At 39.7% G+C, this 12,643-nt stretch overlaps 1 protein-coding gene across 2 annotated transcripts in view; it reads right to left on the bottom strand.

Annotated features, from left to right (window-relative positions):
* The window catches only part of DYNC1I1 (dynein cytoplasmic 1 intermediate chain 1), a 308,192-nt gene that overhangs the window by 99,920 nt on the left and 195,629 nt on the right, over positions 1 to 12,643 (bottom strand). For both annotated transcript variants that reach the window (XM_042918203.1, XM_042918213.1), the window contains one exon: positions 6,466 to 6,591. In XM_042918203.1, the coding sequence (XP_042774137.1) occupies positions 6,466 to 6,591 (126 nt within the window). The remainder of the gene's footprint in view (positions 1 to 6,465; positions 6,592 to 12,643) is intronic.

Below are 12,643 nucleotides of genomic sequence, written 5' to 3'. Positions count from 1 at the left end.
TTGTCACCCCGGGAACTCATTTTGAATATAGAGTCCTACTTGTCAGAGAACTTTCTATTCCTTCATCCTGTTACCCTTACAGGTAAAAACTGCCAGTTATTTTACCAGCAAAACATGGGTTTATTCAGGAAAAAACAGAATTGCAATCCAAGACAAACAAGGTGTAGCAAAGCCGTAGGCAAGAGGGGGAACAAAGGAGAGGCATGCTTTTTGAGGAGAAAAGGGGTAAGTTGGGAAGGCTGTTGTGAACTAAAATCCACTGGAGTAACCTGGGAGCTCAGTGTGGTGGCTTTTCATTGACTGTTGCCCGTGCAGGGGATGAGGAAAGTGCTTCCTCCCCTGCTGAAGTAGTAGAGCAGCATCCTTGTGCAAGGTCAAGTCCGTCTCTTCCTCTTGGGTCTGCAATTGACTATGAGCTATAGGGCATGCATGAGACCTCCCCCTGTCAAAACCTCTTGACTATTTTAGTGAAGTTTCCTGTTATTAATTTTCATAATCCCCTCCTCTTTTTTACTTCTACTAAGTAACCTCTCCTTGCTATATTCCAGAGAAAAGCTTAGAAAATACCTTTTCTTTCCTTTTTTTTTTTTTAATCAGCCAGGCCATATGAAAGTTACCCTTCCTTTAAGTAAAATAAAAATCCCTGAGCGAGATTCTAACAATTCTCTGGTCATAATACTCCTTGGAAGATGCATTTAAATTAATTTATGTCTTTGTGTCTATAGCTGTTTTGTTGACTTGGATTATGGACCACAAGCTGGGCTGGGGAAGGGACAAAAACTGATGGGAGAAGAAATCAAGTTCATTGCAATAAACCTCATAATTCCATTGAGATGGCAGGAAGTCTCTTTTCCACAACGTGACAACATGGCCTCGACGACTCCCCCAGGTGACTCAGCAGTGTGGTCAGCTAGGACCAGGGCTGCAAGTCCTGACTTTCCGTCCCCCTGCTGACCACCAGTCTACATTCCCTCCTGTGTTATCATCACTCTTCGTGAGGGCAGCTCTCTTCACGGTCAGCAGGAACCTCATCCAGAACCAAACACTGGAAGGCCAAAAGCCATGAATTGCAATCTCATCTGTACCCTTTACAGAATCTTAAGGAGAAGCAAAGCCACACATAAGAAGAAAGTTAAGTGAGGATTTTAAACACTGGCACCAATGAAATGAGTTGGGATCACTCCACTTCCCGGTTCTGCTTTCCCTCTGAAATGAGGAGGGTTTCAGGTCATTGTCAGTTTCAGGCCATTGTCAAATAATCTTTACAAAGAGACTGCTAAGAACAAAGAAACCAAATCAGGAAAAAATAAAAGTAAAAATAAAAACCTCTGACCAAGCCAAGCCTCTAAATATAGCTTTTCCACTTACCTCAATGCAGATAATTCTAAGATCTATATTCCTGATTCTATTCATTCCATTTAAAAGAGAAAGACCACACCAGGGTAAGCAATGCAGGGTGGTCAGAATGCATAATCTAATGACAGTGTGTGCAAGCCACTACAGAAGATGTCAGGAGCACTGCCAGACTGTGTGGTGGGCTGACTGCCTGATTTCTATGCACAGTCCACCAATGTTTTCCAAGTATGGACACAGCTCCTACAGAAATGAAAATAGAAAATGCAGGACCAGAGCCCACACTAAAAATTCAGTTTAGCAAAGACATGAAACTGCCCATGGAAGTAAAAGGTATTTGGCCTTGCTTTTCTTAACAGGGAGAAACGAATCTTCATACTGCAATCTTTTTATGATTAGGATAAAAGCCTGTCAGTCTTTGCAAAAGAACACTGAGCTGATGTCTGTGTTTTCTGCATTTGCTTTCTAGGGCCTGAAATAATGCTTTTCTGAGCTATTGGATTTGTTTGCAATTATAGTGTTCTGGAGATTATGAAGAATCAACAAAGATCAGCAAGAAATGGATAACTAACGCAATATTTAAAAATGATAACAGTATAGTCATCAAAAGGCACCCATTGCTTCTTCCTATCTACACTCCTTCTTCCTACTAAGCAAACTCTCTAACTTTGAAATTACTGGAACATCACAGATGAATGAGGAAGCACATTCAGACTACCTGATTTCAGCGAGATAGTGTCTAGAAGGGACCAGTTGTAGTAAGTAAATTTTACAGAAGATCAGAAAGGATGTAGAAGAAAAGTGATAGGTCAGTGAGTTGGGATTTTGGTTTTTATCGTATGTATTTTAATTCTGTGGGCTCTCCAAATCCTCCTTTATGTTGAGAAGATGGTAAGGAGAGCCATGGTAAAGGCCATGTCTAACTGATCTCTTATAAAATGGCACGCTGCCGAAAATACATCCTGTATGAACTACACAGCCTTTGCTCTCAAGCCCCATCTGGCCCCATCACTGTGGAGCATGGCCTAGCTGATGGCATGATATAGCTGGTAGGATGGGCCTTGGTTCCAGTATTGGTTCTACTGCTCATGAGCTGCAGAACCCTTCAAGTACAACAAAGAAGTAACATCTTGGCTCCTTCCCTGTTGTAAGGATCAATGAGATGATAAAGGGAGAAGCACAAAAAACGTAAATTATTTGAGTTCAGCGCATGGTAACCAAACTGCCCTTATTATTCCCCATCCCCCACAATAGTCATCCGCTAACTCATCTATGATTTCCCTGGCTGCCAAGTTACCCCTGGTTTGGTCTCCACTAGCTCAGGCATACTCAATATTATAGCACTTAGGTTTTCTTTTGGTAGCTACTGGTATTACCTGGCTTTTATCCTACTTTCAAGGATATCCACTTAGCAAGGTGTCTCACTATCCCAAAATAAATGGTACTCTCCAATTCATATTCTCTCTATGTCATATTCAAGGGGGTCTTGAGCCCATTCCTGGAAAAACAACTCTGGGTCTTCTGATCATTCACCACAGAGGCAGATCCCAGCAATGAGTGAGTTGAGGAAAAGAGTGTGGGTCTCCAGGGTGAGGGTGGGTAAGTGGGAAGGGGCAGGAGCAGGGGAATTGGTTAGGAAATTTCTCAGTTTGAGTCAAGTAGGAGATCAGTGTCAGAGAAATAAAGTCAAGACACAGAGCTCTAGTTTGGGTCAAAGAGGAAAAGGGACATGTGGGGCAAGAAGAAAAGTCCCACACTTCCAAATAAAACAGCCAACTACTTTTGCCACCTTATCATCCCCTTTCTTCATATCTCCTCTACATCCTGGTGGTTCCTGCATATTCATATTCCTGCATATTCAAACGAGCTGGCAGCTTTTAAAAATGCCCAGGCTGGACCTCAGACTAATGAAATCAGAATCTCTGTTGGTGGAATGCAGACATCAGTAGTTCTTAGAGGTCCAGGTGATTGCAGTTTCAGATAAGAAGGTGAAAACAGCTCTGATCCATTTCTTCTCCATTCACCCGTCCCCCATGACACATAGCTAGAGATGTTACCTGGCTGAATCCCCTACTAATGCGGCAGGAGGCAATACATGTGCTTTGTGGTAAAAAAGACCTGATTTCAAAATTGGCTTTGCTATTCACAGATACCTGCCCTAGTTTCATGACTTCTCTGAGCTGCGGGTTCTCATCAGGAGAGTAACAGGGCTTTATGACAGTGAATGTAAAGATATAAAGAGTAGATTCTCAATACGTGTTAGTACCTTTTTTTTTTTTTTTCATAAATTCAATGTCATGGAGACATTCTCCATGTCCTCAAATTATTGCTTTTTCTCATGTCTTAGGAAAGCTCCCACTCACTTAAAGTCTAATAATTTCAAGGTTGATCTCTCTAGGTATATTTGCTTATTAGCCCAAAGTGATATGGAATTAGTAGGACTCCAGGAGTTATTAAAGACATTGATTTCCTGGATCGCTCTGAGGTGAAATTCAGGTATGATGGTTGATTTTATGTGTCAACTTGGGTAAGCTATGGCACCCAGGTTTTGGTCAAATACAAGTCTAAATGCGGGTATGAAGGTATTTTTAAATGTAATTTACATGTAAATCAATAGACTTTGAGCAAAGTAGATTATCCTTCATAATGTGCGTGGGCCTCATCCAATCAGTTTAAGGCCTTAAGAGCAAAGACCAGTTTCCTGAAGAAGTACCAATTCTAAACCTCTGTGTCTGTCTTTATATCTAACTATCTATCTATCTATCTCCTATTGGTTCTATTTCTCTGGAGAAGTCTGACTAATAATACAGCAGGGATCCTCAGAAGGGCTTCATAATAATGTTGGCTATGCCCACTTCCTCCTTTTCCTCCACTTCAGAGAGGGATCAAAGCTCTTTCCCGTTCACCTTCCCAAAGTTGGTGATACATTCTACCCCCTACACTTAGGTCAATTTAAGAGAAATAATTTAGGATCAGAAACTAGGTACTGTGATGGTATTTAGCAATTAGGTTTCCTTAAGATTTTGTAAATGCGTCTCTCATGAATATGAAGGGCCATTTATATGAAATACTTGTTTATATCTGAGTAGCACAGTCATGATGTTCAATATCTTAAAATGTGTGTGGTTAAATTCTGTAGCTATCATTTGATACCTAGAATATCAGAGTCCTCATGGTCTTTTGCACGTGTCATTTAACCAACTCCAAAGTTTAAAAGTATTAGAATCCTCACTTTTCTCCCAGTGAGAAGGCTGGGCAGAGTTTAGAACCTTCTGGTCACCAGAAGAAGTGAAGATAATAATAGGAATTTGGGGGATAGCGGAGATATTTTAGTCAACATCTTTTGGTCAGATATGGAGAGTACCTCTTTTTTTTTTTTTTTTTTTTTTTTTTAATCAGGAGTTTATTTTCTTCTAAATACACATATTGGATCATTTAAGGGAGAAACTAAAAATGAAATTAAATGTGCACTGGTGAAATCTTCAGTAAATGATCCCAAAGTTACCAGGACAGGAAAGAGAAGATGCTCCTTTCAGTCAATACTGGTATTAACTATTGTGTGATAAAATAGTTAATTTTAAAATTCCAGGCAATTCCAAAGACCTAGGAAGTCTGCTTTTTCATTCAGCATTATTAGGTTCCTATTGACCCTTACTACGACGCAATGTTGTGAATAGTAAGCATATTATTAAGTGGTTATCGTCACAGGCTACCTATAGCCAGTTAATATAATAAATTTAAAATATGATAGACATGTACATTGAGCAAAACAATAAAATGTGTTACCTCATGTTTTTAAAAAATCAAGATAAGCCTTTAACAGAATGAAAGTAGCTTAAATGGCACTGTTTTACAAAAATGTGCTTCTGCTTATCCCATAATCCTTTCAGTATTTTCCTGGTAATTCAGCAAACTTCTTAAAACTGAACAAAATTAGGATTTTGTGCTTCTATGTTTACAGAAAGAGCATATCAAACTGACAAATTTGATAATCTTAAAAAAAAAGAAAGAAAAAACTGTTCTTATTTCAAAGGTCCAAAAAATAAGGGTTATTTACTATGCCGACCTAGACTTCTTGTTGTTTTTAAGATAGTAAATTAGAAAAACATGGCCAGAGTTAGAGGTTACTCAATCAGGTTGAAGCTGGGACTTTTATTCCAGCAGCTCCTGTTCCCCAAATTATATCTGATAATGTTCTAAGTCTAAACATATTTTAGTTCAAAATGATACTCAGCTCTTAGATATAAAATGTCACTAAGCTTCCAAATATCAACAGGTTTACCTACCCTCCTCAGCTGGTGTATTTGTATTCAGAGTAATCTGCCACTCAATACCTCTGAATTGTAATATTTGAGGAACTGAAACTTTGAGCTGGTATGTTTGTTTTGTATTTTCCTATGCATAATCACAGGATAGGAACATTAATAAAGGGGTTGGTGTATTGACCACTGCAGAGGCCTATGATTTAGGTAGAGTCATGGCAACAAAGCAAAGCTGAATGTGTGCAAGTGTAAAATAGATCTCAGCCTGTACTGTGTTGAATAGAAGAGAAGACAAATGTGTCAAAAGACACAAGGAGTAAAATATCCAAAACTGTTTGAAATGATCATTTCTCAAAATTCAAGAAAGGTTCATGATAAGTACTCCCCTACACCAACTACAAAAACATTATTATCTGGAAGCAAGATGGCACCTGTAAACTTAAAATTGGCCAAGTTCCTTTGAACTATATCTCAAAGAGAGGAAGAAGCTTGAAATGGTAGTGATCTGAGGATGTCCACGTGGGTTGGCAAGCATATGTTGCTGCTAAGCAGAGGAAGTGGTACACCAGGATTTCTTCATAAGCGTGAGCTCTTTATAAACTCATCCTCATGAGGGCTGTTTTAAATAGAAAGAAAATGACACACAGTCCCCGACTGGGCTTCCTAACTGTTTGGAAAGAGTTGCCACTTTCCCCAAACGTTAGGTTACTGTGGGGGAATTTTCCAAAACTGTCAACAATTCCATTTTTATACTGGGTTCTTCCTCTCCACATAAGACAGATGCAAGGCGGCATGAACTATATTTGGTCTTGTAGGAGACGTAAGTTATTTTTACTATGCTGACTCCTACCTGACAGTGAAAGACGTATTCTGGTGTGGTTTTCTTAAACTTCATGTTCCAGACCAAGGCCACTCCATCTGGTTCATGGGGAGCATCTTCATTGTTGTTGTAGGAAGCAACCATCAGCTCGGGGTACTGGATGGAAAAGGTCACAAGGATGAATTATGTCAAATTGCCAACACCAGGAAACTTCCTTATTCCTACAGACACATGCTATATTACATCATTTAAATGACACTGTTTTTAAAATATAATTTATTGTCAAATTGGCTAACATACAGTGTGTACAGTGTGCTCTTGGTTTTGGGGTAGATTCCTAGGATTCATCGCTTGCAAACAACACCCAGTGCTCATCCCAACAAGTGTCCTCCTCAATGCCCATCACCCATTTTCCCCTCCCCCCCCCACCATCGACCCTCAGTTTGTTCTCTGTATTTAAGAGTCTCTTATGGTTTGCCTCCTTCCCTCTGTGTTTGTAACTATTTTTTTACCCTTCCCTTCCCCCATGGTCTTCTGTTAAGTTTCTCAAGTTCCACATAGGAGTGAAAACATATATCTGTCTTTCTCTGACTGACTTATTTCAGTTAGCATCCAGTTCCATCCATGTTACTGCAAATGGCAGGATTTCATTCTTTTTCATTGCCAAGTAGTATTCCATTGTATATATAAACCACATCTTCTTTATCCATTTATCAGTTGATGGACATCGAAGCTCTTTGCATAATTTGACTATTGTTGAAAGCACTGCTATAAACATTGGGGTACATGTGCCCCTGTGAATCAGCACTCCTGTATCCCTTAGATAAATTCCTAGTGGCGCTAGTGCTGGGTTGTAGGGTTTTCTATTTTTAATTTTTTGAGGAACATCCACACTGTTTTCCAGAGGGGCTGCACCAGTTTGCATTCCCACCAACAGTGCAAGAGGGTTCCCATTTCTCCACATCCTCTCCAGCATCTATAGTCTCCTGATTTGTTCATTTTGGCCACTCTGACTGGTGTGAGGTGGTATCTCAGTGTGGTTTTGATTTGTATTTCCCTGATGAGGAGTGACGTTGAGCACCTTTTCATGTGTCTGTTGGTAAATGGCACTTTTTTTTTTATGTTGTGGCATACTTAATACCAATGACTACTTCAGCCTCTTACAATCTGCCGTCTGCTTCCAGTGTTCCAGGTGTGCTTACCACAGTCACAGATAACTACCAAACTGCACACACATTACTGGGTCTCTTTGCATTATCTGACATTCGGGCTGCTCCCTCCTTTCTCTTATATTGTTTTCCATACATCTTTCTCTCCTGATTCTTTTCCTCACCATTATTTTTAATCGCTATAGGTTATCCTTCTAACACCTATATTCCAGTGGAGTGGTGGACTGTTTTCTGCCCTTTTTACAAAACTCTGTCCATACATTCTCCCTGGGTGATCTCATCTACTCCAATGACTTTAATAAGCTTTAAAATGCTGACAATGTTCAAATCTATATCTCTAGCCTTGATTTCTCTCTCAGCTACAGGTCTTTTTCACACTGGAGATTTCTCTGAGCTATCCATAGACACATCAGATACAATGCATACAAAATGCATAAGAATGAGCTTATTGCCTTCTATAAAAACCTCTTACTCTTCTACTGTACTCTCTTTTTGGTGCCTTTCACCTAACATTCACCTAGCTGCCCAAACCAGACACTCCATGTTCATTTTTACTTCCCATTTACTGTGTTTTACTACCTCCTTAAAACCTTTCAAAGGCATATTTTCCTTCCACCCATAAAGGGAGGATCTCCTAAACTAATTTCTTATCTGAATACAAGCTACAGCTGCCTAAATAGCTTCCTTCTTGCAGACTTTCCAGGCCCTACCCTCACCACTCCATTCTCCATCCTTTGTTAATATGACTTTACAAAACATACATTGGGCTAAGTCACTCCTCTGCTTAAAAAACTTTAATGGCTCATCATTACTCTCCAGGTCATATAGGGTCCTTCATGATCGGTCATTTTCCACCTTCTCTGCTTAATCTCTTACCACCTGCCCTCCCTCCTCAACCCCCACACCCTCATGGACTAGTTCTGGGGTTCATAGGTATAGCCTCTATGCCTAGGAGTTTAATACTCACTCTTACTAGAATACCTCTTACGTGTTGTTTCATTAACTCATTCTTTTAAAAAAAAATTTTTTTTAACATTTATTTACTTTTGAGAGACAGAGAGTAAGCGGGGGTGGGGCGGATGGTCAGAGAGAGAGGGAGACACAGAATCAGAAGCAGGCTCCAGGCTCTGAGCTGTCAGCACAGAGCCTGACACGGGGCTTAAACCCACGAATCGTGAGACCATGACCTGAGCAAAGTCAGACACTCAATCGATGGAGCCACCCAGGCGCCCCTCTTTTTTTTTTTTAAGCATTTATTTATTTTGAGAAAGGGAAAGTGCATGAACAGGGGAGGAGCAGAGAGAGAGAGGGAGAGAGAGAGAATCCCAAGCAGGTTCCACACTGGCAGTGAGGAGCCTGACGTGGGACACAAAACCATGAACCGTGAGATCATGACTGGAACCAAAACCAAGAGTCAGATGCTTAACTGACTGAGCCGTCCAGGCACTCCTGACATTAATTCATTCTTTAAAATTCAACACATGAATCAAGTCCTTCAAACAATCCTAACTTTCTACCACCGTTCCTCATCTCTCATAGGCTCCCTTAGCATTATTGTGTGTTCCCCATTAGAGCACTTGTCAAACTGTACTATGGTGTTTTCCCACTTATGTCTCTTACTAGTTTGTAAGCTCTCTGGGTATAGGGACTTATTCTTATTAAGTTTTAAATCTAGTATCTTGTAACCTCTAGCACATAATCAACTTGTGTCAAAATCTGTTGAAATACAGATGCTGTTTTTATTTTAGTGACTCTGTGCTCAGTAGAAAGACATTATATTTAATCTTTTGTTGTCAAATAATGTCAAAATTAAAAGCATAAGTGCAAGAACCACAATGAGTAAAATAATAAGGACTCTAAAGTGAACAGAAATACCTACTTACCCTGTGTGAATTCTGTGCTGTGTGTGTAATTAAACAAGCTGGGGATGAATCTTGTGAGGGGTGTTTATGAGTTAGAATCCATTTCATGAAAATGCCATTCCTACCTGGCATTCCCATAAGGCGGCACCATTAAAAATAGCATCAGGATTATAGCAGATTATATCACTCTTTGCTCATAGATAACTTAATTTTCCATTCTTTCTCACTATTATATATATATATATATATATATATATATATATATATGTGTGTGTGTGTGTGTATGTATATACATACATATATTTATATACATACATATATATGTACACATACATACACATATACATATACCCACACATACATCTTCTATTAGAAGATGGTCCTTATAACTTTAAACATCAACTTTTTTTCTATCAAAAACAATTAAACCTGAGTCTTCTAGGTGGCTTTATTAATTTTGCAGCAACCTCAGCTTAAGAAAGCTGCAGGAAGTTACAATTGGTTGGTGCGGAGGAAGTATAATCCTACAAGACACATGTATGCAGCCACCAGGGGAAGTAATCATTCTTTATTAGAAAACGTTCCTCAGTGGCTGAATCGAAAGCCCATTAGGAAAGGCCTTTGATTCAAAGCCCATTCAAAGAAACTAATATCCAGATAAACACAGAAGTCTCCAGGTTGTCCATCTGAAGTTTAACTATGTCACATGTGAAAGGCAACTCTATAAACACCAACAGCCCTGCCGCAGTGACCAATGAGCAGCCAGATGTGTCTGCAATAATATCCCACAGCTTCACATCTGGGTCTCATAGTTGGCTCCCACTTGTTTTTTTTTCTTTTTTCCATTAAAAATAGTTAAAATCATTTGGCTTTAAAGCTTATTTTGAAAATAGGGAGAGTTTTAGTAAAATACCAGTGAAATGCCTTTCATGTAATTTCTATAACTGGCATCACAAATCCCAAAGATACTGATTTAACTCATATCTCATGCAAGCTTTTATGATTTCAAAGTCCCTTCTTATGTGCCTTTTCCCATTGTTTGTTTGAACATGACTAGTCCTATTTTCTTACTCTCAAATGAAAAGCAAATATCTGAACAATTATTTAAAACCTGAATGTTAAAATTATGATGTTAAAGGGAATATGAACAACTAGGAAGTTTATAGTTACTCATCAGGCTGGATTATCCAATCTTTAACCTAGGAGAATTTTACGTGGAGATTACCAGATCTGTTCTCAAGTTATTTGTTCTTACAGAGAATAAAATCAGACATTTATCAGAGAAGAAGGAACCAATATGTTTTCAGGCCCATTACGTGTCAGACGCTGAGCCGGGTGATACATTTACTCATTGGCTCCTTGCCATCCCCAAGAGCAGAGGTGGTTTTACCAGCCTTACAGATGAAGAAGCCGAGGGTCTTAGAGTAAGTAACTCATTGTGAGTTATGTTGCTAATAAATGAAGATGTGAGAGCCTTACTTGAAGTCTGTTTGGCTTCAAAGGCCATGTCCCTTCTAGTCCACCGTGACGTGTCCAGTGCCTCCTACGTATATGTAATTCACTGCACCAGGTGAAATGTGCGACAAGAATGTCAACAATAACATGCTTAGCTCTATAGAAGCTCACCCTTACGTAGAGGGAGGAAAGGTAAGACACAAGTATGAATAACTACAATGCAAACTTAAAGGCAGAGCATGATAATGTGCTACGGTGGAAGTGTAGAAAAGGTTCCTTGGAAGTACAGAGGAGGAAAGAACCACCTTAGTTGGGATAGGATGTGGCAGGGAAAGAAACTGGAAAAGACTTCTAAGAAGAAAGGATCCATGCATTGGGCCTTATCAATGGGTAGATTATTAGGAGAGAAGAGAGAAGGGAATGTGGGCAAGGGTACAAATATGAGTGCAGGAGATGTATCTTGGTCATCTGCCTGGTTCACAATAATTCTCTCATTTTTGGAGATTCCCTCAGTACATAGGTATTTAACTTCTCAGGGACAATTACTTCATTGCAGGGTTGATACTTGACCCAGCACAGATCACATCCCCTGAACTGGCTATGGTAAATTTTGAACTGAGACACAGAACCTGTGGGCTGGCATATGAGTCAGGTTATGACAGCATCCTATTGGTGAGGTCCCTCAAGCAGCCTGGATCTCTACTCTTCCCGAATCCCAGTTCTTCTTTTCTGTGGATTTCCTAAGTGCATGGGTACTTCTCTAGTAAATCACCCGTTTTGCTTACGCTAACCAGAGGTGAAATTTTCTTAACTAGTGCAGCATGGAGCATATTCAGGAGGCTTCAGGTTGTTGCATTTGGCTTGGAGGTAGGTTATATGAGGATGTGAACAAGCAGAAAGAGCTGGAAATGTGTCTGGGCATCCTCATAGATGTTGCCAAGTGCAGGCTGATGATGTTAGACTTTACTTTGGGGACACGAGGAGTTATATTCAGCAACTACTAATACTACTGCCACTACTACTTTCACTGGCCACATTTATTGAGCACTTTTCATGTACCAGATGCTTTTTAAGTCCTACTGCTTTAAGTACATTAACTCATGTAATAGTCAGCATATGAGTGAGGTATTTATACCATCATCTTATGAATGAGGAAGCTAAAAGTAAAGAGAAGCCAGGCAACTTGCTCAAGGTGATACTGAGAGTTTATAAGTAATCTTTACAAATATTAATCTGGTCAAAGTGCTTATAATGGATCAACAGTATACAGACTGGAGGTAGAAAGACCAGTGAGGAAGCCACTTCCTAAGATAAGCAAGAAGTAGAGGGCATGGCATAAAGTCAGTGTCAAATCCACCTGCTAGTGGACTTGAGCTGGTATCCATGGGAGTCTTCTTGCTACTATAAATTTGATTGGATGTGGAAACTAAATGAACTATCAAAGATTACTCAGGTTTGTACCCTGGATAGCTGCAAGGTTGGAGGATGCATTTTACATGGGAGAGGAGTATATATGGTAGGAGTAAGGTCATGGATGTGGTTTTGTACAAGCCTGGAAAAGCTATCATGCGGTATGTGGACAGTATTATTGGCTCACACTGTTCAGCAATGGTCAGTGAACGACAGGGCTGACAGAATTGCCCGAGTGCCACTGTTTCTTCCAGGGAATGATGTTTGGTGGATATTTACAAATGTTATAAAGTTAAAGTGTTCTTGCTCCAG

The sequence above is a fragment of the Panthera leo genome, chromosome A2 (assembly GCF_018350215.1).
Source record: "Panthera leo isolate Ple1 chromosome A2, P.leo_Ple1_pat1.1, whole genome shotgun sequence".
NCBI classification, from domain to species: domain Eukaryota; kingdom Metazoa; phylum Chordata; class Mammalia; order Carnivora; family Felidae; genus Panthera; species Panthera leo.
Note: the sequence above shows the minus strand (reverse complement) of the source record. Positions and strands in the feature narration are given on the sequence as shown.